Source organism: Callospermophilus lateralis, chromosome 7 (genome assembly GCF_048772815.1).
Source record: "Callospermophilus lateralis isolate mCalLat2 chromosome 7, mCalLat2.hap1, whole genome shotgun sequence".
Taxonomy (NCBI): domain Eukaryota; kingdom Metazoa; phylum Chordata; class Mammalia; order Rodentia; family Sciuridae; genus Callospermophilus; species Callospermophilus lateralis.
Window position 1 is genome coordinate 129005927 of NC_135311.1, and position 27899 is coordinate 129033825.

General features: G+C 53.1%; 2 protein-coding genes across 3 annotated transcripts in view; both read right to left on the minus strand.

Annotated features, from left to right (window-relative positions):
• Positions 1–1535, minus strand: part of Cdc42 (cell division cycle 42) — a 62954-nt gene extending 61419 nt beyond the window's left edge. The window contains exon 1 of the mRNA XM_076861086.2: positions 1499–1535. The gene's annotated coding sequence lies outside the window, so the exon portion shown is untranslated. The remainder of the gene's footprint in view (positions 1–1498) is intronic.
• A 5435-nt stretch (positions 1536–6970) lies between these two features.
• On the minus strand, positions 6971–12810 carry Cela3b (chymotrypsin like elastase 3B). 2 transcript variants are annotated; one of them, XM_076863263.2, is made up of 8 exons: positions 12771–12810; positions 11870–11955; positions 10359–10456; positions 10114–10248; positions 9325–9461; positions 8855–8997; positions 7837–7989; positions 6971–6988 (listed from the first exon to the last, which is right to left on the minus strand). In XM_076863263.2, the coding sequence occupies exons 1-8, from the start codon at positions 12808–12810 to the stop codon at positions 6971–6973; spliced, it is 810 nt and encodes a 269-aa protein (XP_076719378.2). The 2 variants fall into 2 exon arrangements, with proteins under 2 accessions (XP_076719378.2, XP_076719377.2); XM_076863262.2 differs by having other exon boundaries at positions 7837–8024; positions 8851–8997.
• Between the last annotated feature and the right edge of the window lie 15089 nt (positions 12811–27899).

Sequence of the window (27899 nt, forward strand, 5' to 3'; positions counted from 1 at the left end):
GAAGCTAGCCAATCCCTAAAAAACAAATGCCAAATGTCTTCTTTGATATAATGAGAGCAACTAAGAACAGAGCAGGGAGGAAGAGCAGGAGGAAAAGATTAACATTAAACAGAGTCATGAGGTGGGAGGGAAAGGGAGAGAAAATGGAAATTGCATGGAAATGGAAGGAGACCCTCATTGTTATACAAAATTACATATAAGAGGTTGTGAGGGGAATGGGAAAAAAATAAGGAGAGAAATGAATTACAGTAGATGGGGTAGAGAGAGAAGACGGGAGGGGAGGGGAGGGGGGATAGTAGAGGATAGGAAAGGTAGCAGAATACAACAGTTACTATTATGGCATTATGTAAAAATGTGGATGTGTAACCGATGTGATTCTGCAATCTTTGTAATGTTTTGAATAACCAATTAAAAAAAAAAAAGTATTGGCAAGCAGTGCGTGGAATATTATACAGCCTTGTAAACAATGAAGCAGGCCTGAATACCTAAGTGAAGTCATCCATAATATATCACATGTAATCAAGTAACAGATGAATAATTATATGATCCCATTTGAGGAAATTAAAAATATATGCACATAAGCATATGTAACCTGATCTATTCAAAAACAATATCTGAAGGTTATCAAATAGTTTGTTTACTTCTGAACGGCAGGAACACTAGAAGAAATGGGGAACATTCCTCACTGTTTCTCTGTATTTTTTTTTCTTAACTACAAGTATGTGTCACTTTCACATCAAGACGGAGAAAAACTTTTCTGGTTTCCCCTCCCGCCCCAGACCTTTCTGAGTGGAAATCCCTAAACCTCTCAGAAAACACCTTAAAAAAAAAAAAAAAAAAAAAAAAAAAAAAACTGTTCTAGTTCCCAGCACCAGGCCTTCACAAACCTGGCTTCTAGAAATAGTCTCAATGGTCAGTAAGACCATTTTCAAGGTCAGATCTAAAAGATGGACTAGCTCCACAGGTGGCCTATCCTATAAACACGACCAGTTCTGCCCCAGCTCTCTTCATTAGCAGGAGCAGCTGCTAACGCTGTTGCATTTGAGGGACAGACACCCAGAACCTTTCCTTCACCCAACCCTCGGGATAACCCACGGGGCAGACACTGTCATCGCCATTTGCAGAGAAGCACACTGAGACATGGAGTGAGGGGCCCCCTCAAGGTCACAAAACTAGAAGGCAATGCAAAGGCTCAGTCCGGTAAAGAAAAGCCTGGACTCCTGCCGTCGCACCGCCCGGACTCAGGGGCTCAGGCTGGAGGCCGAAATGGGCTTCCGGGGTTCCACTTCCGGCGGAGGGGAAGCGAAATGCAAGGTCACGCCAGACCGAGGGGGCCACAGGTCGCAAGGGCAGGGCCTCCCCACTCCTAGAGCTGCCACCACCAGGCCGCCCGCTCGCAGCTACCCGCGCAGGTGCCATGCAGGAGGGCGGGGAACTGGGCGGAGAGGACCACAACAACACCCAAAACCAACGACGGCATCCAGGAAAGGAACACCACCTCAGGCCCCGAGCTCGGTGGCGCACCGCCGGAACCGGAAGCCGCACCCCCGGAAGTTGGGGGAGACTAGGTTAGAGGGACTGGGTCTCTCTAGGCCTCGGCGGTGCTCGCCAACTTTATGATTTTAACCCTTGGTGGTCTCTGGGTGTCTTGGGTCCTCTTGCCTCCCGACCGCGCGGGTACAGCCAAGGCCGCTTTCTTGCTGGGGAGAAATTCTTCGTATTTCGGAGCCGCAGTTTGCCCAGTTACAAAATGGGAAGAAAGGAGCGGGAATTGAGATCCTCTGCGAGCCCGCCTGCCGCTGAGTCAGCGCGCCTCACCCTGAGGTTCCACCCTTGGGCCTTTGCACCACCCACAGGAGAGAAACCAAAAAGAGGCTGCAGGCTGCTATTTGGAGACAGTGGTCCAGTGCGGCGCACCTGGTGGAGTCAGTCCAGACGACGCAGGGCCCAGTCTATAAAATAGGCCCTGCCTCTTTGTACCCAGTCAGCAGTGGGCCTGTGCTCGAGTGGTTTGACCTTCTGTCCAGGAAGGGACCCTCTGTGTATAGGACGCTAAATCTTAGCCCTATGTGTCTCTGCCCCAGGTCTTTCCAGTTCCTACCAGGGTAGGCACGCCAGCCTCATGTTTAAGAAATGAAGCTTTAGGTGGGCTCAGTGGCATGCGCCTGTAATCCCAGCGATTTTTCAGGAGGCTGAGGAAGGAGGATTGCAAGTTTGAGGCCAGCGTCAGCAATTTAGTAAGACCCTGTCTCAAGACTTAAAAAATAAAAATAAGATGTACTGGGAGTATAACTCAGTGGAATGCCATCCTGGGTTCAATGCCCAGTACAAAGTACAAGTGTGTGTGTGTGTGTGTGTGTGTGTGTGATCATCTAGCAACATCGAAGCCATCTTAGTAAGCAGAATATACTTCAGGATGTTTGAGCAACAACATCACCGGATGCATTCCTGTTCATGTCTCTCTGGTTAAGAGTTTATTTTCTATCTTGGGCTGGGGTTGTGGTGCCGCAGTCTCTGGCTGGGCACAAATCACGAGCCACCACACAGCTTGTAGATTCAAACAGCAATTCTTTATTCCCGATCTCACACCGGCCTTCTACAAACACGCTCTGGGGAAATCCATGTTCTCTGCCCAAATCCACCACTCCAGGGCTTCTGTCTCCCAAATATATTGTCTGACCCTAAGAACTCAAGAGGAACTCAGGCAGCAGGATACGCCCTATTCTAAATGGGGAACACCCTAATCTCCTATTATGCTAAACCGGGGATACCCTAAACACGGATCCGCCCTGGTCCTTGAGCAAGGTCACCTTTCAGGAGTCCTTCCACTAGACAGCATGGGAGTACGCTGGCAAGGAAATTGTCATACCTACTTGGCTGATGGCTCCCAGCATTGTGGCTCAGTGGTAGAGTGCTCACCTAGCACATGTGAGACCCAGGGTTCGATCCTCAGCACCACATAAAAAAATAAACAAAATTTTAAAAATGCATTTAAAAAAATAAAAATGAATCATGCAACTTTAAAAAAAAAAAGTTAATTTTCTATCTTACTGCTGGAGACAGGTCAACAGGACCAAGGACCTTGTCTATCCTCTCACCATCAAGTCCCCAGCACTTAAAACTGAGCATAGACTGAGTAAGCATTGGTTGAATTAATGAAGGAAAAGAGATATAGGGAAGAGTTTTATGATAAAGCCAATCTGATACAGATCACCAGCAACCTAGCTGTGATTTAACAGAATTAGGTTTCGGAACTTGATGTAGCAAGGGAAACAGCACACCAAAGAAACTGGAGTGTCTCCCCAAAAGAAAGGGAAGGGTGGGCTGATGTGATGGCCCATACCTGTCATCCCAGCGGTTTGGGAGGCTGAGGCAGGAGGATCGGAAGTTCAAAGCCAGCCTCAGCAATGGCAAAGCGTTAAGCAACTCAGTGAGTCTCTAAATAAAATATAGAATAGGGCTGGGGATGTGGCTCAGTGGCTGAGTGCCCCTAATTTCAATTTCAATGCCTGGTACCGCCTCCCCCCACCAAGAAAAAGAAAAGAAAAAGAAAGGGAAGGGTGGAGTTGAGGTAAAATTAAAATGAATCGGGTGGATGGGCGCAGAGCAACCCTGGCAGTGTGTAAAGGGTCTAACATCTGGCTTGGACTAAAAATCAGACTAACAGTTCTGTTTCCTTGGACACCACAAAGTTAAAATAAATATAGACTGTAGTTCAGAAGCCTCTTTTCTGAAGCTCTGCACCTGGGCTGGAAATCTAGGCTGCTTCTCTTATGTTGAATCCGGCTCCAACCAACTAGGCAAGAGTCGGGTGTTCTGTTCTTACGGATGTGATTCTAAACAGCAGGGTTTCCAACAGACTGACTTCAGACAAGGTTTCTCAGCACTATGTCTTTGATACTGATTAACACAAGGAAGTTTGGCAGAGTCACATTTGATGGGCATCCCTGTCTGCCTCTGTCATCTGGTGAACGGGCCATTGAGACTTCCAGTCTTCTGGCCCCAATGTGACCCATCTCCTGGGTCCCCTTATCATCATAGGTCTCCATTAGAACATGGAGCCAAGTCCTCACCCTTGCTTAGGGGATCCGGCATCCCAGTTCGGGTCATCTTCCTGTGTCACCCAAACCTGACACAGAAAACCAGTAGGTATGCAGCCCATGTCCAGTAAATCTAGTTGCTGGTGGGTTTTCTAAATGCAAAGAAAAAGAAGTGGAAGCAATAAACAAATGGGTGAAAGCTGTAAGAGAAGTGGGAAAGGGGGTGACTTGGGAGGGGGATATCAGAAATTGAACCCAGAGGTGCTTTACCACTGAGCTACATCCCCAGCCCTTTTTATTTTTTTTTTTATTTTGAGAAATATCACTAAATTGCTGAAGCTGGCCCTCCTGCATCAGCCTCCCAAATCGCTGGGATTACAGGCATGTGCCACAGTACCCCATAACAGTTAATTATTTATTTATTAGGGGATTGAACTCAGGGGCACTCGACCACTGAGCCACACCCCCAGCCCTAGTTTGTATTTTATTTAGAGACAGCATCGCACTGAGTTGGTTAGCACTTCCCTTTTGCTGAGGCTGGCTTTGATCCTCCCCTCTCAGCCTCCCACGCCACTGGGATTACAGGCGTGCGCCACCGTGCCCAGCTGGAGTAACTTTTTGAGAGCTCTGTTTCCCAAAGTCAGCACGTCTAAACTATGGCCAATATCAATGTTCCAGGAAAGGAAAAAGAAACAAGTAAAATGGAATCGTTGACTTTTACCATTAAACGAATGGCTCGTTTGACACTTTGATGATTTTAACAGGAGAATGAAATTGTTAGCATCAGGCATTAAAGAGAAAGCATCCCAGTGCTGACCCTTTACCATCTTTAAAATATGCTTTTTTAATGGAGATTGTTGATTTTTCATGATTTAGAAAGCAAAAGTGAAAATTGTTGTTGATGATGACTCCAATTGTTGTCCCAAAACTTTAATTACTGACTAGATGGTCTTTAAAAGATTTAAATTGTTGAGATTTGGAGATTTAAGGATAGGAAGACTGGATGGTCAAATTGTTGAGTTTTAGGAAAGATACCTTGACTCTGTGCTGCCCTGTGTGGCCCTTAGAGGGTCAAAGCAGCCTCTAGCCTCCCCCAGTGGCTGGGTGGAGGCCTCTGGGCCCACAGCGTGGTCACAGTGTGGGATCACACAGGACTCACTTCCCTTCATTCTGAAACTGTTTTGGAAAATTATCCAAGGGCCCCTCCCTGGGCTGTGGGGGTGAGAGGACTCAGGCTTTGCACCCTGCCTGCAGTCGATCGGATCGCACCTGCTTGGCTCTGTGGTCGAACTCAGTAAAAATGATTCATGTGTGTGTGGTTCCAGAACTTCCTCTCGCCCTCCCCCACACCCCCACGATACAGAAGTCTCCTTCCTTGCCTGCCCTCGCTCTGGCCTTGCCAGACCAGTTCTTGGGTTTTGTAAGAGCCAGAGTAGGGCTGAGGGCTGGAGGAAAGTTTTGTGGAGACGGTTGAAATCCCACGAGTGGCCTTGGGAGAAAAATGTGGGCAGTTTGTCATGTGTGGGGGCAGTGTTAGAGAAAAGGGAAAAGAGGGGGGATTTTAGGAAGTATTGTTGATACAATCATTTTGAAGAACCATTTGGTAATTGGTAAAGTTGAAAATGAGTACACCCTCCCACTCAGCAATCCCATTTCTTGGAATATTCCCTAGAGAAATCTCGCACATGTGCATCTGGAGGTAAGTCCAAGGACATCCACTGAAGCACTGGTTGTAATCACAAAAACATTGGCTCTGTGTAAATGTCCACTGTTGGGGGGAAAAGCATAAATAATTGGTGGTGTTACGTAATGAGGTACCCTACAAGCTCTCAGCAGTGAACTAGAGATAGATTAAAGCAGCACAATTGCAGCTCAAAAAAGTAAACATTAAATGGAGAAGTGAGTTGCATGTCAGATCACATAACATGTCTGTATTTAAAAAAAAACAATGTAATATATTGTTTATGGATATTTATATGTGCAGTATAGCATGGAGCAGAAGGATAATCACCAAACTCATTTTGTCAGCCAGAATAAGTTAAGTCCGTGCTGCTGTGACAAACATTATCCCAAAGCTTAGTGTTATGACAAACAGAATTTATTTCTTGGTTGTGTGACATGTTCATCAGGGGTTTGGTGGAGTTTCTGCTCCACAACAGCTCACTCTGGGACCAGGTTGACCAGCAGCCACCAGATGCCGTGGCAGAGGGAACAAGAGCTTGGCAAACAGCCCCCGTACGCCAGTGTGGACATCTCCTTCCCTATGCACCTAGGCTAACTGTGAGGTTGGCCGACTTACCTGAACTCCCAGCCCTCAACCTGCTATACGTAGGTAGCTAGTAAATGTTTAATGACTCTGATTTACTCATTTCTCTTTAAATAATGAGCCATATCAGCGCAGGAACCGTATCTTCCTCCCCCTCTGAGCCTTCTTCTGGAACAAGGAACGAATGTTCGATGAGTGAATGAACAACCATGGCCCTCCTTCTCTAGCCCCAGAATAGAAAACCCACGGTCCTCCCCACTGTACCGTGAGCCTACAGGAGGCTGACAAGGTCAGTTTTCCTGCAGGTTTTTATTCCATTTTTAACACCTTTATTAAAAGCCACTGGTTTGTGTGTGACTGTACACTACGGTGAACACCTTGACCCAGTTTTCCAGGGGCTTTCTGCACTAAAAGTCCTTGGAAACCCTCAGGCAACCAGGATGGCGGGGCGCCACGTCTTCTCTATGGGCCTCGTGTTTTCTCATCTTCATCTGAGAGGGTTGGATCTGGCCTCCCCTGAGCATTTCAGATCTAAGATTTTAAGAACCAGTCAGAGGGGAAATGGTGAGTCAATGAAGGCAGACAGACTCGGGGCTTTCTGAGATCTTTATTCTTTATTCTCTAGGAAGGGAGTGACATCCACACTGCTGGCGGGGCCGTGGAGCTAGTGACTTGCTATGGTCTGGAAAAACACAAGACAGAATACCCTAGTTAGGAGGACAGATTCTGGAATGGGGTGGAACTGGGCTCCACTCCCAGCCCTGCCACTCACCACCCGGTAGTGTGACCCTGGAAGAGCGACTGCACCTCTCTGAGCCCTGGCTTCCCCGTCTCTATAGCGGGAGGAGGAGGAGGACTGGCCAGGGGCTTCTGGATCCAGCTCTTGGCCAGGTTCTGTTCTCACCCTGGGCCTGGCACTCCTGTACGCGGGCTACTACTGTTACCATGAACGATAGTCGTCCTCACTGACCTCCTGTCCCCACATGAGGGCTGTGCTCTCCCTGGGGCCTGGAGTGTCCCCTGTCCCATGATGCTCACCATCTTCTTTTTTATTTTATTTATCCATTTGGTATTTGGGGTTGAACCCAGAGGCACTGAGCCACATCCCCAGCCCTTTTTATTTTATTATTTTTATTTTGAGACAAGGTCTCACTGAGTTGCTGAGGCTGGTCTTGAACTTGCGATCCTCCTGCCTCAGCCTTGCCAGGTGCTGGGATTAGAGGTGTGTACCGCGGCACCCCGCCCGCCTCCCTCATTCTTGTCGTTTTCCCATCTGTCCCCTCTCAGGCAGCCCTTTGTCGGGCATCCCTCTCTGTCCTCCAGAATAAGAAAGGTCGGGATCCAGAGAAAATACCTCATAAACACCCCAACGCTCCCCAGAAAACCCAGAGGCCCTTGGGGCCCCATTACAGCAGACAACACCCCCCAAGGCCCCATGGAATGTCTTCACGAGGGCCCTGGCCTCAGGAGCCTCCCAGGCCCCTCAGGCTGCGGCTCCTCTCCAGAGCCCCCCCCCCCGCCAGGCCTCACCTCCTCTATCCACTCATTGAAGGCCGAGACGCGGGTGAACACCGTGGGCTTCTTCAGGGTGTTGCAGCCGTAGGCAGACACAAAGCTGGTCACCCCGTGGACCTGCCAGGAGCCATCTTCCGTGGGACAGTTGAGGGGTCCCCCAGAGTCACCCTGGAACATCAGGGAGGGGTGAGTTGGTTCTGAACCTTAGAGCTTTTGAGCATCCCTCAGAGGAGATGAATTCTCTGGGAATTGGTTTGCTTATCTTTTTGTTTGTTTTTTATTTTTGGTACCAGGGATTGAACCCAGGGCCCTTAACTAATGAGTCACACGCCAAGCCCTTTTTATGTTTTATTTTGAGACAGGGTCTCACTGAGTTGCTTAGGGCCTCACTAAACTGCTGAGACTGGCTTCGAACTCATGATCCTCCTGCCTCGGCCTCCTGACCCACTGGGATTACAGGTGTGGGCCACTGCGCCCATCTCCGTGTGCTTATTTGTGATGGGAAAAATAGTATCTGCCTTATACAATTTTGTGTGGGTTAAACAAGATGATATAGGATCTTAGCGCAGCACCTAGTAGAGACGAAGTACTCCACAAAACGGTACTTTCCATTCGCGCCCCCAGAACAAAGAGAACTTTTTTTTTTTTTTTAAATGGTGCTGGGGATCAAACCCAGGGCCTTGAGCTTGCAAGCCTAGCACTCTACCAACTGAGCTATCTCCCCAGCCCTGAGGACATCCTTAATGTTAGTTATAACCTCAGAGCCATCGTTGACAGGGCTTTGGAAGTGATGGGGAAGCCTGAGGCCCCGGGGAAACAGTGACTTCTGCAGGTCAAGTCTGCATGCGAACTGGGCCTAGGAGCCAGGGCTCCTCACTCCCAGGCCCGGCTCTGTCTGGGCTCCACTCTTGCCTAGTCTGGGGGTGGAAGGAGCAAGTGGGCAAGATACCTCCTCCACCTTCAGGCAGGTGGCAGAGGGACTTCAGGGAACTGCACACCCCACGCCACCACGCACAGGTGAGAGCTGACTCACGTTGCAGCCGGAGCGGATGTCCCCGCCAGCGCACACCATGGTCCTCTTCACGGAGAAGCCCCACCAGTCCCACTGGGAGCAGTGCTGGTAGTCCACCACGGGCAGCAGCGCCTGCTGCAGCTTGTCCGGCAGAGGCCCGTTGGCTGTGGGGATAGAGAGTGCTGAGAGGGAGACCTGGGGGTGGGGGCGAGGAGCCCGACAGTGGGGCACTCAAGGCACACAGCTCTTCTGATCTGGGGGGGCTTGCAGTGCTGCATCCGACTGACACCGCTCCATCCTTGGCACCTGGCACCCGACAGATACCCCAAAGTGTTTGATTGAACACATTCACGTCTGGGAGGATGGGGGACAGGTTGCAGCTGGAAAGGGACGGGAGTAAGGTGCCAGGACCAATCCTGGTGTGGCCTTTGACCCCCGGCCCTTGCCCTCTGCCACTGTCCCTGGGGCCGGCTAGAGGGGTCAGCACTTACTGTAAAGGCGGCCCCAGCCGCTGATGTAGCAGGGGGTCTCATTGGGCAGGATGTCACCAGCTGGAGGGAGGCTGGCGAGCTGGACAGTGTCCCCCAGCTGGGCGCTGCGTGAGAGCTTCACAAGGGCGATGTCGTTGCTGGGGGCAGGGGGAGAGTCACACGGGGCCTGCAGGGGATCAGCTCCCACCTGTGGCCCCTAGTGCGGGCATTTTGGGCTCCAGGGGCCCCCCTTCTGCCCTGCTCTGAAATCTGTCAAGCAGTTAAGAAAAGCCCCCAGAGCCCCTTCAGCCTTGCTGGCCTTGGCCTTCATGGTGGTCCTGGCCATGTTCCCAGTGGCCCTCTCACTTTAGCTGCATGGGAGACACCTGGAGGGCCAGTAAGCACAGGTTGCTGGGGCCCGGCCCAGTATCTCCAAGGCAGTGGGTCTGGGCCCAGAGGACTAAGAATCCTGGCTTCCCAAGGGCCACAGCCGCTGCTGCCCCTGGACGCCACTTTGAGAAATCCCGCCCTCTGTCTTCCTGTGCCTGCTTGTCCCTCAAGCCGTTTCTCCAGGGTCTGAGCTGTCTCTCTGCTCACCCCAGGGGCCCTGCGAGGATGGGTGGGGTCTCATTGTTACGCTGCACTTTCAAGGGCTCTGCTTAGGAGAAAGCTGAGCTTGAAGGGCTTAAGGTGGTCTCCTGGGCTGAGGCTGCTGGCAGACCCCCTCTCCCTGCGGTTCTCCTCAGGTTCTTCTTGGGTCGTGGAGGGACAGGTGGAAGAGCCCGGTCCCACACCGGAGGGTTTACTCACCCACAGGCCACGCAGTTGGAGTTCCACTTTGGATGTACGAAGGTGTCCCCTGGGTTGATGGGGATCACCTGCTCGGGGCCTTCCTCCACACCCTGGTCGTACTCGCCCAGCACCACCTGGTAGGTCAGGGAGCTCCTGCAGGTGGAGGCTGGGTGAGTCTAGGCCTCGGCCAACCCAGTGTCCCAGGCGCCTGAGTCACACAGGGGCAGCAGCTGGGGAGGGCCGGGGCAAGTGAGAGAACTCACGAGATGCAGTGGCCTGCCGTCAGGACCCAGTCAGGGGCGATGAGGCTGCCGCCACAGGTGTGGTGGAAGGCGCCGTTCTTCTCATACTGCAGGGAGACCTGGTGGCCAAGGAGGAAAGAACCTGAGTGGTCTGGGCCCCCCTGTCTGGGTCATCAGCAATGATTTTATTGGTTGTACACTGCACAACTCTAGAGGGCACTGTCCACACAGAAAGAAATGTGCAGTGCATAACCTACGCAGCTGCTCAAGGCGGACCTATCACTTTCCCTCTGGGATCCTATTCTGATTTTGCTAAAGCTTTATGTCCCCCAGGCTCTGTGACTTCTCTGGGAACCCCAGCATTCTCTGATCTGTAGGGCATCCCCAAACCTTCCGTACCTTGAGAGTTTCCCAAGGCCCTCTGTTCTGTCACCACCCCCTCCCACTCTTCTGACCCTCAGATCTCTCAAGGGCTCTGGGATCTGTTGGCGCACAGCTCACCCAGAATCCTTTGCCTCATTTCTCATTCTCTACACATTCCTGATTTTAGAAGTTCCCTCTAGACCAAGGGTTGGCAAGCTACGGTCCAGGGGCCAAACCAGGCTCACACTCATTCATTTATGTGTTGTCGGTGGCGGCTCTCGTGCCTCAGTGGCAGATGCAGACACCATAAGGCCAGTAAGGCCTTCCATATTGACTGTGTGTCCCTTCACAGAACAAGCATGCTGACCCTATCAGCTGGACTTTCTGTGATGATAGGAATGTCTTTGCTGTCCAATATGGCAGCCACCATGTCTTGATCCCCAATATGGAAGCCACCATGTCCCATTAACTTTGGTTCCCAAGATGGCAACCACTAGCCTCGTGTGGTTAATGAGTATTTGGAAAGTGGCTACCAAGGAGGAACTGAATTTTTAACATCGTTTAATTTTAATTAAATTTAAATAGCCCCACGTGACTGGTTTCTACTATGGCTGACAGTACAGTGGCTCTGACTCTCTGGGCTTCCCTCCACTGGCTTCTAGAAAGTTCCTATCTTTTTGCTGCTCTCAGACTCTACAACCCTGTTGTGGGATTCAAGGAATCTAGAAAGGAGTCCCCCAAAATCTCCTTCCCTAAACACAGTGCCTGAAGTTCTACCCTTAGTGTGCCACATCCTTAAACATTGCCCTCACTCCAGGTTATATATATATATATATATATATTTAGTTGTAGATGAACATAATACCTTTAGTTTATTTATGTATTTTTATATGGTGCTGAGAATCGAACCTAGTGCCTCACACGTGCTAGGCAAGTGCTCTACCACTGAGCTACAGCCCCAGCCCCCAGATTCTATTTTTAAACAGCAAACAGCCCGGTGAGATGTTACACATGGGCAAAACCTCTGTGAGAAGCAGATTGTCCAAGGGGTTTGGAAGCTGAAGCAGATATTGGAAAGGAAGCAATGCAGCCGGGACTGGATGCTATGTGACCAGAGGCTGGGGTCCAGAGCCCACAATGGGGACGAGTGTGGCTGCCATTACTCTTACCTGCCAGGGCCAGCTGTAAGGAGCCGCGTCCTCACCATTGACAACACGGCCAATGGACTTGTAGGAAGGTCGGCCGCAAACTGAGGCTAGAGTGAGGAGTAGATGTGTCAGTCCTCCAGAGGGTTCAGGGTCCTGGTCCTATTTGTGCCACAGATTGGCTGTGTGACTCTCTACAAGCCCCTCTCCCTCTCTGGACCTCAGTAGCCACATTTGAACTAGCATCCCCAGTGTGTAGGTCCCCTTTAGTGAGAGGATTGAATGGTACCTGGCCAATGAGCCCTTCGGAATGATAGCTATTGTCACACAGAGAGGAAGCTTCGAAGGAAGACTGCCTGGGTCCAAGGTGCAACTAGGTCACTTGTTTTAGGATGAGCTACTTTACTTCTCTGAGGGTCAGTTTCCCCATCTATAAAACGGGGACAGCAGTACTGTCCTCAGGGGACCCAGATGATGCTATGAGGTCATCTACAAAAAAGCCCCGAGCATTCTGCCAGGTACACAGTAAGCACTCAGTAAACGTTATCCTTTACCATTATGGTCAGTCAAGGGAGACTGCTTGGAGGAGATGGCCCTGAGATGGACAGTAATATGGCAGAGAGATGAGGAAGAGGAGAGTTGGAGTGTTCAGCCCAGGAGTGGAAATTCCAACCCAGCCATCCAAGTGCAGGGTCCCACACTCTCGACCATGAGACATTGTTCAAGGACTCTCACAGCCTTTGGGGGCATCCGGTTTCTGCTGACCTACTCTGGCCACAGCTTCCCTCCAGCCCCCAGCTGAAGGCCCCACAGTCATGCCCTGGGTCCACCAAGACTCCCTCCCATGGAACCAGAGGTGGATGCAGAGTTCAAGGGCTCCCAGGCCAGCGCAGCTCAGGGACAGAGGTACAGGTCGGGGTCTTACCAAGGGCCACACATAGGAGGGAACCCAGCAGCCGGAGCATGGTGAGTTTTGAGACGATTAGAAAGAATCAGGGAGCCGGGGCTCTAATATAATGTAGAAGGTGGGCGGAAGGGGCTGACATGGCCCCAGAACAGGTGGTAGAACACCAAGTTTCCCACGGTCAAGGCCATGGCTTTTCCCACGGCAGATAGAGGACCAACAGCCAATAGAAGGGCCCAGGGTTCCCTCCAACATGTGACTGCACAGGTGGCCCGGAAGAGCCGACTGATAACAAGGGACTGGGGAAAAGGGTTACATCAGAAGGGCCAGCTTCTCCCAGGAAAGAAAGTGGGGGCCAGGAGCCGGGCAGACCTGGCCAATCGTATCCCGGCTCTGTCACGTCCAAACTCTGTGACCTTGAGCTCATGGTTCAACCTCTCAGAGTCTCAGATTGATATTGGTCTCCACCTCAATTAAAGTGATTTTGTTGGCAGGCGCAGTAGCACCCACCTGGTAATCTCAGCTACTCTGGAGGCTGGAGGCAGGGGGATTCCAGGTTCAAGGCCAGCCCCAGCAACTTAACCAGAGACTGTGTCTCCAGAGAAAAAGCGTCAGGATGTAGCTTGGTGGCAGAGCATCCCTGGGTTAAATCCTCCGTACCTTATAAAAAAAGTAAAAGTATTTCACTGGGCACTTTCTGTCCAAGGCCATGAGCTCCAGACTAGTGGGGTGAGCAATGAGGACTCAGCATTAAGTGAGTGAAGCCTATTTCCAGGGGAAAGAGGTGGTGGGTGCTATGACGGGAAGCATGGTGGCTGGGATGGGAACGGGAGGAACCCCTCCTTTAGGTGGGAACGAGGGAAAGGGGCATTTGGGCTGGGAAAGCCATTGGATCAAGTTCTAAAGGATAAGTAAAAGCCAGTCACGGGAAGTCCTGCTGGTAAAGCGCTCTGAGTGGAGGGGACAGCAAGCGTGGAGCCCTGGAGGCAAAAATGGACTTGATTTGTTCGAGAAAAGGGAGCCTGGTGTGGCTGGAGCTCAGAAATCCGCCTGGAGAGATGGGGGAGATCCTGCCAGCCAAGGGGAAGCTTCTGGAGCGGAAGTCCCATGTGACCCAGCAGTTCCACCCCAGGGGCCGTGGACATTCATCTGTAGGAAAGACCGAGCCCCTCCTGGTCATTGGTTGGGAACAGCCTCCCAGCCCAGGGCCTGGCACTTTGGAGTGCTCCATACGATGTTTGCTCAATAAGGCCAGCGGCTCCGGCTCCCCCGGGACTCCTCCTGTCCATCCTCGGCACCCTAGGGCAGCGCGTGGCTCCCTCCGGGGCACCCACAGCTTGGAAGCCTGGGGAAGGGCAAAGCTTAGCTGTGCAGTGGACCTCTTCCGGTGGCAGGTGGGGCCGCTGGCTAGAGCGGACCCCCTGCAGTCACACCCACAGTGACACCCGCCACTCCAGTAGCCTGGGTCTGTGGAAAATGTGTGGAGGAACTGAAGCAGCTGTGAAAGCCCTTCACACTGAGATTCCAGCAGCCCGCCCTCCCGCCGTTCCTGGGCCTGGGCGTGTTTATTTACTCAGCTTTGACACCCGGAGCCAGTCCCCAGACCCCCGCCCAGGAGGACAGAGGGAGGCAGGTCAGCCCTCCCAGATGCCACCACAGAGGGCCTGACACCCACGGGGCCAAAACGGGGCGTCGTTCCAGAGAAGAGCTGGGACTGGCTCAAGGTCCCCCGGTTTGTCACTGTTTGGCCTGGCAGAGACTCTCCCAAGGGCACAGGGGGGGGAGGTTCAAACCCTCCGCCAACTTCAAACAAGAAACCTCCTCAGCCCTTATCCAGGTGGCCTTGAGCAAGTCCTAGTCACACTGTACGCTCCACAAGACACGCAGCCACCTGGCCTCTGCTTGGTCCCGAGAGAGACGGCCTCTGAGGCCAGCTGCCCATCACCATCCCTGCCAGGTGGGTCTCATCCTTAAGGCATGTGTGTGGGCGGACACTGTCACTCACTGCTGATTAACCCTGTAGGGGGGGGCTGGCCCGGAGATACCTGAGCAAACCACGGAGAACGTGTGCCCAGCCAGGAGAGGGGGTTCCATCCCATGAGCCTAGGCAGGAAGCAGGGCGAGCCACCCCTGGAGAGGGACGTGTTAGTGAAGGTCTGGTGGAAGAGCGTGAGGGGTTAGGAGGTAGGTCTAGGAAGCCGGGGAGACGTTATCTTGGAGCGTGATCCATTATTTCCACCCAGTAGGAAGATCCATGGGGACCACAAGTTCATTCATCTTCAAATCCTCAGTGCCTTGAAGGCAGCTCTGCACATAGTAGGTATTCAATAACAGTTACTAAAGGAGGCGACAAAGGCGTAGCTGAAGGGACTGTTTGTTTTTCAGTGCTAGGGATTGAACTCAGGGACACTCGACTACTAAGCCACATCCCCAGCCCATTTTTTATTTTAAGAGAAGGTCTCACCGAGTTGCTTATGCCTCAATAAGTTGCCGAGGCTAGCCTCAAACTTGTGATCCTCCTGCCTCAGCCTCCTGAATGGCTGGGATTACAGGAGTGCGCCCCTGAAGGACTCTAAATGCCGTCCTCTTCCTACTCTGAAAGCGCAGTTGACCCTGACATTCATACTGGACACATCTGGAGGCCACCCCTGCGTGTCCCCAAAAAGCTTAGTAGCAGCTCTTGGATGGGGACTCCGAAGAGCAGTGTCTGGAGGAGGTGAAGAGTTTCTGGATCGACGAACCCACCAGCGCAGAACCCCTCGGAGCCAGGGGCATCGTCTGCTTGGTTCGCTGCCATGGCATCACCTCTCAGGGCAGAACCCAGGGGGCATCCAGTAACGCACCAATAACCTGATGAGATTGGGCGCGGTGGCACACACCTGTAATCCCAGCTGCTCAGAAGCCTGAGGCAGGAGGATCGTGAGTTCAAAGTCAGCCTCAGCAATTTAGCAAGGTGCTAAGCAACTCAGTGAGACCCTGTCTCTAAATAAAACACGGAATAGGGCTGGGGATGTGGCTCAGTGGTCGAGTGCCCCTGAGTTCAATCCCTGGTACTCCCCCCCGAGAAAAAGATTGGGAAATATGAGGTCAAACAAAATCCAAACGGCTTTTTCCTACCGCACTTCCCTGAGCCTTTAATGTGGGGGTGAACTGTGAGTCACGCACAATGGTGTAAGCCCAGGCCCCTCTGGAGCCCCACCGCCCTGAAGCTCCCCGCTACCCGCCCATCTCTCTCTGATGGCAGCCCAGCACTGGGGAGGAGAAAGAGGCCCACGGTCAGACAGGTGTCCCGTCTGTGGCCCCAAAAAAGCCACTGAGAGGACCCAGGCTGGGACAGGCACAGGTGGCTCTTGTCTCAGGGAAGGTGCCACCTCACCTGGAACCCAAGGAGCCGCTGGGCAATGGGCACAGCCTCATTCCCACGGCAGGTGCCACGGTTTCCGGGGAGGGCGGGGCGGGGGGGCGGGAGAAGCCCTCCAGCTGCCGTGGGGGGAGGGACAGAGGCACCAGGACCCCTCCTGGCACATTTGCATTCAACAACAGGGCACCTTCCACAGCCCGGGCACTCTTCAGCCACCAGGGAACCCTCTGTGCAGCCTGCAGAGGTACCTCACGGAACTTATAGATGCAATGGGGGCCTCCGGGATTAGGGTGGCCCCACTGAGCAGCCCCCGGCTGGCTGCCCCTGTGGGTAGCCTCTGGGGGCTCCTATGTGCCCTGGCCTTGGTTCGGCCAATGGGAGGTGCCAGGAGGAGACTGGGGGACAGAGAGCAATTGGGGAATTTGTCCCTCGGCTCCCCACTCATAGGCCTCAGGTGTGTAATGGCTGCAGTCTTCCCCAGAGACCCTCACTCATGGCCAGTGGCCTTCTCTTTTCCCCATCCCTGGGCTCCATTAACTGCTCCCTCCCTTTGCCCCTTCAGGCCTGGGGGGGGGACCGGTTCCTCACTGTAGCTGGCCTCTGGACACTTCACTGGCCCTGGGTAAGTTACTCAATCCTGTCCCAGCTTCTATTAAATAGTCCTCAGTGACCCTTTGGGGTTGACATTTGTTCCCTTCAAGACTCTTACTATGATGAGGGTTGGGTTGAATAAAACCGAAGACAAGAATAACACAGAAGAAGAGAGACGTTTGCTGCCCTCGGATGTCAAAGCCCATGCCAACTTCGCCCCTCTGCTCTGTGGCCTTATCTGCTCCCTCTCCGGCTCTTCCGTCCCCAAGGTGGGCCCTCTTGACCAAGGCGTGTATTACGGGTCAAGTCGTGTTCCCCCAGAATTCCTCCACGGAAGCCTCACCCCTCGTGTCAGTCAGCTTTGTTTCACTATAATGAGTGCCTGAGACCACCACCTTATAAAGAGAAAAGGTTCACAGCGGTAGAGGTTTCAGTCTGTGGTTGGTCGCTCCTGTTGCTTTGGGCCTGTGGCAGGGCAGCCCATCGTGGTGGAGTGCATGGGGAGCAGAACCCCTCACCCACGGTAGGAAGCAGAAGAGGAGGAGACCTTCGGTATCCTACAAACCCCTTCCTCGGCACCCCCCACCCAGTGACCTGAAGACCTTTCCTAGGCCCCTCTTCTTAAAGGTTTCACCCCCTCCCAGTACCGCCATGAGCACCTGGTTCTTTAAGGGCCTTTCCTCGTGGCCCTCCAAAGGGATCAACCTGCCGGCGTCTCGATTTCAGATTTCTGGCCTCTAAAACAGTGAGAGAATAATTTCTGCTGTTTAAGCTCAAGTTTATGGTCACTCTGTGGAGGCAGCCCCAACAGTCCAGCATGTGACGGCTATGATCACACCGCATTCCAGACTGACAGAGGGCAAGGGCCGGCTTCATCTGTATTTATTTATTCATTTTCAGTCCTGGGAATTGAACCCAGGAGCACTTTAGGACTGAGCCACATCCCAGCCCTTTTTATTTATTTGTTTATTTTTGAGTCAGGGCCTTAGTAAATCACCCAGGCTGGCCTCAGGTGTACAGTTCTCCTGGGATCACAGGCAGGTGCCAGCTCACCGAGGGGCAGGCCTTATCTCTAAGCTCTCAACCTGGAATTTGCAGGCATCCCTTCTGCCTGCCCAGGAATCAGCCCCCGGCCTCCTCTGTCTGCCTGGGAGGCAGGAGAACGTGGCTTTCCTTCTGCACAGCCCTGCACACAGTAAAAATCCTCTTAGTGGGGAGGAGGGGGAGAATGGATGGCAGAGGCAGCTACAGGTCTCTGCTACGAAGCTCAAATATTCTCGGACGCAAGTGACAGAATCACAATTATGAGATTTATAACCTCACAGGACTGGATTGGGGTTGAGGGGGGGGGTGGTCAGAGTGAGGCTACCGGGGCCCAGCTGCAGTTCTCTGCAGTTCCCTTGGCTCTGCCTGGTATAAGCCACCAGCCTCTTCCTCAGGCTGGAAGTAAGAGGGCCACCCGGGGCCAGCCAGGTCACACCAGAAGAGAGAACTCTCAAGTATGGAGTTTAGTCCAGGGAACTGGCTACCTAGGCGGGGGAAGTGCTGAGAGGGAAGGTCGGAGAGCCCAGGGATCAGACCCTGCCGCTTCCCAGGATCACCCAGCAGAAGCTGGGCCCAAGCCACGCCTGTCCTGGGGGCCATGCAGGAGGCATAGGGACAGAGACACCTTGGTTTCTCTCTTCCTTCCACCCTTCAGCTCCCACCAGGAGCCTGCAGACTCAGGTGGCTCCTGCCCGTCAGGTACGGTCAGTGGGGGCCTGAGCTTCCATGGTGGCAGGGTGGGGCGGAGGGAAGCTGCTCTGCTCACAGCAGCTAGGAAGTGGGGGGAGGCGTGTCCCCAGTGACCTACTTCCTCCAACTAGGCCCCTTCTCCCCACAGTCCATTCAGCCATCTGCAGATTAATCCACTGGTGCCATCAGAGCGCTCGTGATCCAATCACTACCCCAAAGCCCCACTCGGAACCCTTGAGGCTTTGGGGGACATTTCAGATTCAAACTGTAACAGCCACTTCACAGGGCCCTGTACACAGCAGGCGTCAGTGCACACAGGGTACGTACACACAGACACACACAGACACACACACACACACTCAGCAGTGCGCTGCATCCTCCCGGACAAGGCCACACCTGGCTGCTGACCTGCCTCCCACATGGCGTTCACCGGGAGAGTGCTGAATTCTTAGAGTTTTCCGCCACAAGTTACAAGTTCCCATTAAAACAGCCTTAAATGCTAAGGGTGTCCTCACCCCCCGGAAGGCAGGGGTGAGTCAGTCAGGGTTGGCTAACACAGCAGCACAGCGATGTCACCATGGACCCAGGCTAGTGCCATCTTTGCACTTTGATGACCTCCGTGTGCTGGCATCTCCTCTTGGGCTGCCTCCTTCCTGCGCCAAGAGCAGACTCCAAGACCGAATTGGAGAGCAGCCAGTTTACTTAGAAGGTAACCCCGAAAAGCACGCCCAGGGGAGGAAGAAGCGAGGGACGGGAGGGAAGCCCATGCAGGTACATTGATGGACAACTGGAGCCCATCCTACGAGGGAACCTGGGGACACGGGCTCAGAGTGGCCCTGTCTAACTATGAGGCAGCTGCTCTCACAACCTCCATGTACACTCAGAGATCACCCAGGGTGCACAGGGAAGGCACCCCCATCGTGGCCAGAGCTGGACAAGCACACACTCCAAATTTGCACCCGGCACCATGTACACACAACACAGGAGCACGCATACACACAACATGCAAACACACCACAGAGCCCCCATGCTCTCTCCTGTCAAGCGCCTCTCTCTCTCTCTCTCTCTCTCTCTCTCTTCCCCTCCCTCCCCTAACTGCTTCTTACTCTGGCATTTGGTTCGGGCAAATCCTGGATCATCAAATATTTCTAACTAGAACCCCACTGTTAGAAACCCCTAAAATGAAATTGCTCAGGGATGAAAAAAAAAAAAAAAAACCCAAACCTTCTGGCAGCAGTTGCAGCTCGCACTCTCCAGCCCGGGTGTCATATCCAAGTGAGCAGCAGGGGGTGCCCAAGAGCCACGACTGCCTCCAGGATTTTTCTAGGAAGTTTATGTAAGGGTGATTGTCCCTGGGTGTGTCTGAGGGCGAGGACTGGTAGCAGGGGCTCCTGTAAGGGTTTAATTCAGTTTGACAGATGCCCTCACCACTGGCTCTAGGGCTTGTCTCTCAGGCTCCATGGCCCTGGGACCGAGTTGGAGCTCAGGTCATTCAGATGGATGGATGGATCAACCGAGGGGGTGGAGGGGTGGCTAGATGCATGTATGAACAGATGAATAAGGAGAGGGGACTGGAAGAGCTAGCCCAAGAGAAAGACGGTAGGAAAAGAGGAATAAGACAAAAGGACAAATAGCAGACAGACCGGGGAGAGGCCGACGAAAACGCGAAATGTAAGAAAGTCCTGGGGCAGGGAGGAGCCTGGGAGTGGGTGAGGGGAGTGGGAGAGGCCTGGCTCGGCCTGCCTTGGCCCACAGGTCTCCTCCTCCCGATGCCTTCTGCGGCTGCCCCCTCAGAGCTCCCCGTCTTCCTAGGCTGCTTGGCACTGGCACCTCCTGCAGGGAGCCCTCCCTGCACCCCCTGCTCGGATCAGTGCTTCCCGCCTGGGCTCTTCCGCTCAGGGCTCCTCTGCTCTGGTGAGAATGTGGGCAGAGGAGTCAGACAGACCGGGCTTGGTCTGAATTCTGGCCCAACCCCAGGTATGTGGCTTTGCCAAGACACCTCTCTGTGCCTCAGTTTCCTCAGCTAAAGTAGCAGCACTAACTCCTTCACTTGGGAATCCAGGCACAAGGCTTAGTCCGAGGGAAGCACTGGACAGAGTGGCAAATCATTGATGGTACCTTCCAGGGAATCCCCACCCCCATCGGCCTCATTGTCAAGTCATTTGTCTCAATTTGGGTATAGAACATGCTGTCCTTAAAGTAAGTAGTGATCTAGCTGCTGTGGCGCACGCCTGTAATCCCAGTGGCTGGGGAGACCAAGGCAGGAGGATCAGGAGTTCAAAGCCAGCCTCAGCAACAGCAAGGTGCTAAGCAACTCAGCGAGACTAAATAAAACAGAAAATTGGGTTGGGGATGTGGCACAGTGGTTGAGTGCCCCTGAATTCAATCCCTGGTACCAAAACAAATAAACAAAATAATTCAAAAGGGCTAGGGATGTAGCTCGGTGGTATAGTGCTTGCCCAGCATGTATGAGGCACTGGGTTCAATCCCCAGGATTGGGGAAAAAAAAAAAAAAAAGATGACTACCACTGATAAGTGAATGTGAGCTCCTTGAGAGAGCTCATCTTTTTTACTTTTATTTTCTGGTTATAGTTGGACACAATCCCCTTATTTCATTTATTTATTTATATGTGGTGCTGAGGATCGAACCCAGGGCCTTGCCCATGCTAGGCGAGCGCCCTACCACTGAGCCACAACCCCAGCCCCTAGAGCTCATCTTCACATAAACATTTTTTGACACACACAAGAATTTTTAAGTGTTGTTTGACATAATGAAATGTGTACCAGGAGAATGGATGAATGATGGTAGGTTTGTTAAGATGCAATACTAACCCGCACAAGTGACTGAACCACAGCTGCACATGTCAGCCCGGCTGGATCTCCAAAGCATTTCACAGGCCAGAAAAGAAAGCCGCAGACGAACATGTCCAGCATAATGCCATAGTCTATGTAGCGCTTGAATACAGGCAGATCAGTGCCACACTGGGTGTGGCAGCAGGTGGCCTGGGCAGACATGCCAGCAAAGAAGTGGGGGATCAGATGATGTCAACCAAGGAGGGAGAGAGCGGAGCTGGGCGGGCTGCAGGAGCTGCAGCTGTATCTCCAGGCTTGCTTTTGAGTCCTTGACTATGGAAAAGGAGGGGACTTGCGATGAGACCTTGTCTATCTCAGGCCTCACGATGACTGTAAGCATGAAACAGGGTGTAGCGATGGAGGCTCAGGCTGGAGGGGGAAGTGCCACTTACCTGGCCCTTGGGATGCAGCGGTAGGAGCAGAACCCAGGTCTCCTGGCCCCCGCAGCCCTCCCTGCCCAGGAGGCTGCTTGGCACTGGCTGAGCTGCTAGTGGTGGTTTCAGGGGTGAAGGTGACTGGGTGCAGGCAGAGCGGTGAGCTCTGTTAGGCTGGGCAAGGAAGGCAAGCGTGGGCCTCTGGCTGCAGGACTCAGCCCGCCCACCTGGTAGGCACTCCGACCCAGGTCAAGGAAGGCTTCCTGCCCTCAGGTGGTGACCCAGACTCTCCTGGTGGTGAGGCAGAGTCTAGTTCTGGAGCCAGGTCTTGAGCCTCCGGGACTCCAATTCAGCTCCCTCTTGCTCCTGCATCACTTCCTGGGCCTAGGGGATCTGGGGGCCCAGGCAGGAGGAAGTGTGTAGAGGGAGCCCCAGTTTCAAGGAGACCCCAGGCTAAATCACAGACTCAATGCCTTCAGGGGAGCCTGGCATGGTGGTGCGGGCCTGTAATCCCAGAGGCTCGGGAGGCTGAAGCAGGAGGATCGCTAGTTCAAAGCCAGCCTTAGCATCTTAGTGAGGCCCTAAACAAGTTAGTGAAATCCTGTCTCAAAATAAAGAATAAATAAAGCAGGCTGAGGATGTGGCTCTGTGGTTAGGTGCTGTTGGGTTCAACTCTACCCTCCCTTCCTTCCTCCCTCCCCTCCTTCCTTTCTTCCTTTCTTTTCTTACTGTCTCTTTCTTCCTTCTGGGGATTGAAACCAAGGGTGCTTTACCACTGAACTACATCCCCAGACCTTTTCTTATTTTTTTTATTTTGAGACAGGGTCTTACTAAATTGCTGAGGCTGGCCTCCAACTTGCAATCCTCTTGCATCAGCCTCCCTAGTTACTGGGATTATAGGTATATGCCACTGTGCTGGGTATTATATCCTTCTTATTTTCCTTCCTTCACTCATCTTGCTAAGTGCCAGGTCCTGTGTTATGCACGGGGGAGACCAGGGTGAGGAGACAGCCCCTACTCTCCAGGGGCTGTGTGGCTGGAGTGGGAATTAGGCACCTAAATAAGCAGGTGCCCCACAAATGCTCACTACCTAGGGTTGAGGAAAATGAAAACTCTCTGCTGTAGTTCAACGTGTCCCTAAAAAGTTCAAGCGTTGGAAGCTTCATCCCCAAATTTCTATGTTGATGGTATTAGGAGATGGGGCCTTTGGGGAAGTAATTAGGATTAGATGTCCCCGTGATGGCAATAGTGGCTTTATGAGAAAAGGAAGAGAGTCCTGAGCTCACACCCTGGCCCTTGTACCCAGTGACGCTTCCCACCATGCAGCAGGCAGGCCCTCCCCAGATGCCAGCGCCTTGATCTCGGACTTGCCAGTGTCCAGAACCCTAGGGAATGCATCTCTGTTCTTTTTAAATCACCTTTGTTATAGTGGCAGACAATGGACTCAGACAATAGCCAACACAATGTTAGCACTGGAAAGGCTGCAGAGACTGGCCCCTGAGGCCCAGGGAAAGGGCTGTGACTTGCTCAAGGTCATAGGGTGGGTCAAGGGCATGACTAAAAATAGAACTGAGACTTCTCATCTCAACCAGGCTTTTTCTACAGCATCCAACCCTCCCTCCCTCCCTCCCTTCCTTCTTTCCTTCCTCTCTTCCTCTTTCAAGTTGACCACTGGGAACGATTTCAAGTGTCCAGAAGAGTTGGTAGAGCAGTACCATGGCTCTTGGGAACCCCCACCAAATCCTCCCAGTGGTGGCTGGGGCCTCCTTCCCAGCCTGAGCCAGCTGCTGTCCTTATTTCTGGGACAAGTTTCTTTGTGGGCAGGAGCAGGTTTCAAAGGAAGCTTCGAGGTGCGTTTTGACACCAAACAATTCTGCGATTCTTTAACGCCAACTCGCTGTCCAACAGTTGGATTTGTTTCTGCCACAATCCACCTGATGTTAGCTACAATCTCACAAGACAAAGGACTCAGGCTCAGCCCCCAAGACTGCCCCCACTGCAGACACTGGTCACAAGTCCTGTCCTGTACCACCAGCTAAGGATTGGAGGTTCTTGTAACCTCCTCCTCAGAGGAGGAGCTGCTAGAACTCAGGGAAATTCTTCTGTTAACCAGCTCATTATAAAAGGTACAAATGATCAACCAGCCAGGCCCAGGTGGCACACACCTGTGACCCCAGGACTCAGGAGGCTGAGACAGAAGGAGCATGTGTTCAAAGCCAACCTCAGCAATTTAGCCAGGCCCTGAACAACCTAGGGAGACCCTGACTCACAATAAAAAACTAAAAGGCTTGGGAATGTGGCTCAGTGGTGGAGCACCCCTGGGTTCAATCCCCAGTACCAAAAAATAAAAATAAAAAATAACTACTTGACATACTTAGGACAAGGTCTAGAAGGGCCCCCAGGGCACAATGTAGAGATTCCTGGGGGCCACTCTAGAGCATGACCTGGCATGGGCCTTAGAGACCATTCTGCACCTCCTTCTCCTTTTCCCGTTGGGTAAACTGAGGCCCAGCTCACTCGGCTCCTAATACCAGAGTTGGGCCTAGACCTCGGTCTCTCTGAGAACAAGGTGGCAAGAGCCAGTGTGTAGGTACTTAACTGAGAGCCTGTTCCGTGCCAGGGGTCAGCCTGTGGGCAGGTGTTCTTATCATCCTCGGTTTACAGAGGAGGGATTTGAGATCCTGCGGCTGCCCCACCTGGGGTGAAGCAGAACTCAGTGCTCAATTCCTTCCCGGGAAAAACAAAAGCTTTGACCTCAGGAAGTGACTGGAAGGATCCAGTCGCCCAAAGCACATTTGCAGGAAGGACATCAGCTGAGGCATCGCGGTGGGGGTGGCCGCAGGAAGCTAGCTCCTCAGCAAGCCCAACAGCTTCCTTTCCAGGTGGGAAGGAAAGCCTTCCTGCCCAGGTCAGAATCAGGGAGTCGGGAACCACTTTTCTGGGTCCAACAGATAACTGGAAATGTCAGGTCTTATCAACATGCGGAAATGGCCAACTTTTCAGGCTCAGTGGCCTGAGCGGGGCGGGGGGGGGGGGGGGGGCTGTGGGGGTGGGGAGAGCTAACAGGGAGAAGGGTCCCCAGTGCCCTTGACCGTGAGGCCTGGGTCTGAGAGAAAGGAGGCCAGGGGGCATGAAGAGCCGAGTGATTGTCACACATGTGGGGTCAGCTCTTTTCCACTCTGTGCTGTTTCCTCCTCTAAGTGAACTCTGTGAAACAGCCGCCTGTCTGTGCTGCTCGGGTGAGAGAAGATGACACTCGCAGACAGTGAGGCAGCAACAGGGGGCTGAGAGCGGGTCCAGAAGCAGAGATTCCCACTGAGGTTGACGAGAGGCCCTGAGAGTCCCCCGGCCGGCTTCCTCTGAAATGCTGGGGAAGGCTCAGAATTGCCCATGGCCCCCAGGATGGAGATTTGAGCTGTTATATTTGACTATTCAAGAAAAGGTTTACTGGGTGCAGTGGTGGCACACGCCTGTAATCCTAGTGCCTCGGGAGGCTGAGGCAGGAGGATCACAAGTTCAAGGTCAGCTTCAGCAACTCAGCAAGAAAAATAAAAAAATAAAAAAATAAAAGGATGTGGCTCCGTGATAAAGTGCCCCTGAGTTCAATCTCCAGTACCACAAAAAAATAGAATTAATTAAATAAATAAAGAAGAGACTGCCCTCCGAGGCGGGAGGGCCTGGGGAGCATCTATTAGATGCCAAAAGCGCAATGGCAACTGCGATTCTGTCAGGGGGCAGTAGAGCCCAGAGGTTAAGGGCAGACCTGAGCCAAAGTGTTTGGCTCAGAACTTGGGTTCTGTTCTGTTCCTTTAGGCAAGTTACTGCACCTCTGCCCTTCCCGTCTCTCACCAGCAAAAATGGGAGATGCTATGACCATTTAGCAAAGGGGAATAAATGAGTCAATGCACGTAAAGCGAAGACTGAGCGTAGCACTGGGTCACAGCTAGCACCTATGGTTTTATGGATGAGGAAACGGAGTTCAAAGAGGTGAACTTTGTGCCAGGGGCCCGAGGCTTCAGGGGTGAGCTGGCGAACCAGGTCTCAAACCAAGGTGTCCTGATTTGTCCCGTATGTCCATTCCTGGCTGTAAATGCTCCTGCTGTGGCTGGTTTCAAACTACCAACGGTTAAATCATCAGTTCACTCAGTTCCAGAATATTGAACAATTGAGTGCAGAGGACTCCAGCCGAGCTCAGTGGCCGTGTGGGCATTGGTGGAGCGTTTAGAGCCAAACGTGGAACATGGAGCATTTTGCAAACGCTTGTTCTCGTCGACAGTCATCAAGTCAGCAATGTCCCCTGAGCACCCTCCTGGCCCCCATCTTACCCAACAGGGGATCAAGGTTTGGAGAAACCTGGCTGTCCCTGCCCGGGGGGTACAGCACAGGCCGGTCACTTGCTGTCCCACCTCTTGTGGGCCTGTCTGCTCTTGACAAGGCCACGCAGACACCATCCTCCCATGGGCCCTTGGAGGGAACTTCCCAGGCCCCACGAGTAGGGGAGCCCTGTGCCCTCCCAGGTTGGCGCTCTGCCTCAGAAGACCAGGGTGGCTTGACAGGAGGGCAGCTCTTGCTGGCTGGGGCTCCTGCCAAGCCACACCTGCCCAGTGCTCCTGAGCTCAGATCTGCCCCAGCTTGTTCTTTCCACCCAAGGACCTGGGGAAGCACTGTTCTCGGCAGCACGTGAGTGGAGGGTCTTTATCCTTGAGGGTTTGGGGGACACAGGCAGAAGCTGCGAGTGGGGGAGGGTCAGAAACTTGGCCCAGGGGAGATTCTCAGCCCTGCAGGCAGGCTGGCTCAGTGCCAGGGAGGGGTCCAGGTGAGCCAGACTGCCAGTCATCTGTCACATGGGGCTGGGCACAGATGCCCTTTCAAACAGAGCAAGGGCCAAATTTTTATGGTTTTTGGTTCCAGTTGTCCCTGGACTGAGCTGGGGGCCACTCGCCGGTGGCGGCTGAGCTGGGGTTGCTTCTGCATGCTTCCAAAGAGCCCCGTGGCTGAAGGGACTAGGAGCCGGCTCTCCCCTCATCTCAGTGGGAGGGGAGAGACTTCTGAGTGGCAGGTAAAGAACTGCTGAGTCCCATATGTGCTAATGGGACAGGATCCTCATGTCTCTGGGGAAGGGGGCTGCTCTCCACCCTGCACTCTGGGGAAGTCTGAGAAATGACACTTTGTGCAAGGAAACTGGGAAGGGACCCCTGCTGGTCTTGGAGGATGTTGGTAGCACAGGGAGAGGGAGGGTCAGGTGAGAAAGGGGGGTGGGGCAGGATGAGGGACAGCCTCCCCAAAGCTGGTTTGGCAACGGAGCTAAGAAACCAAAGTTGTAGATGGTCCAAGTGGGGCAGGGTGTCGGGGCTGTGGCTGGAGATGGTGCAGGGCGGGGCACCACACCCACCCAGGACATCCTGAGAGCCTGGCCCCCATCCTGCAGTTCTAGGGAGGGAGAGGCAGCTGAGTCTGGCCAGGGCGGGGAGGTAGGGGGCTCAGTGGGAGGAAGTGGGCTGGGAGGTGACAGCTGCCCACTTGTCCTATGTCCCCCCTCCCATGCGGCTCCCATGTGGCTCCATTCACAGGGTCATTCACTGATCCCTTGCTGAATGAGAAGGGTGAGCCACCCTCTCCCTAGCTCAAGTGCTTAAGCCCAGAAGGTAGGGCTAATTCTGGGTTGCTGGGTGAGCGCAGCAAGCCTCTTGCCCTTTCTGAGCCTCCTCTGACCTTCTCAGGAAAACAATGCCTGCCTCTTGGGGGTGCTAGGAGGGTTAAAAAAACGAGGGAGTAGATAAGAAGGATCCAGAGGCAACAATCTCAGCTTCTAGGCACGTGACAGTTGCTCCATCGGTGTGGCTTCTTGGGGTGGGCCTGGGCAGATGGCTCCCTTCGTTTTCCCCCATCACGTGTCCCCAGACTGAGAGTCAGCTGGACCTCAACAGGACCAACGTGGAGTTGGGATCCAGAAGGAGCCAACCCTCTCCCCATCAGGGAAGGGAGCTTTTAGTCTTCGTCCTTACTCTTGGCTCCCGCCCCTTCTAACTCTGAAAGGCTTTGTGCCCCCAACAGGCCTGCAGGCCCCTTGGAGCAGGAGATAGAGAGGGACTTTCCTCTGGGTCACAGAGACTCAGTTTGGCTTTCTGGGAAGACAGAGAAATAGGACATTCCTCCAGAAATAATTGTCCTCAAGCTATTTCCAGCAGCTCTTTAGTGCCCAGGCCAGAAATGGCTAGTGATCTCGATGCCTGGGTA

Coding starts and splice junctions, on each gene's coding strand:
- Cela3b (XM_076863262.2), bottom strand. CDS start 12,810: ATGCTCCGGCTGCTGGGTTCCCTCCTATGTGTGGCCCTTG. Junction 9,462..10,113: donor TCCAACTGCGTGGCCTGTGG/GTGAGTAAACCC, acceptor CCCTGCCCCCAG/CAACGACATCGCCCTTGTGA. Junction 8,025..8,850: donor CCGCTCCGGCTGCAACGTGA/GTCAGCTCTCAC, acceptor AAAAGCTCTAAG/GTTCAGAACCAACTCACCCC.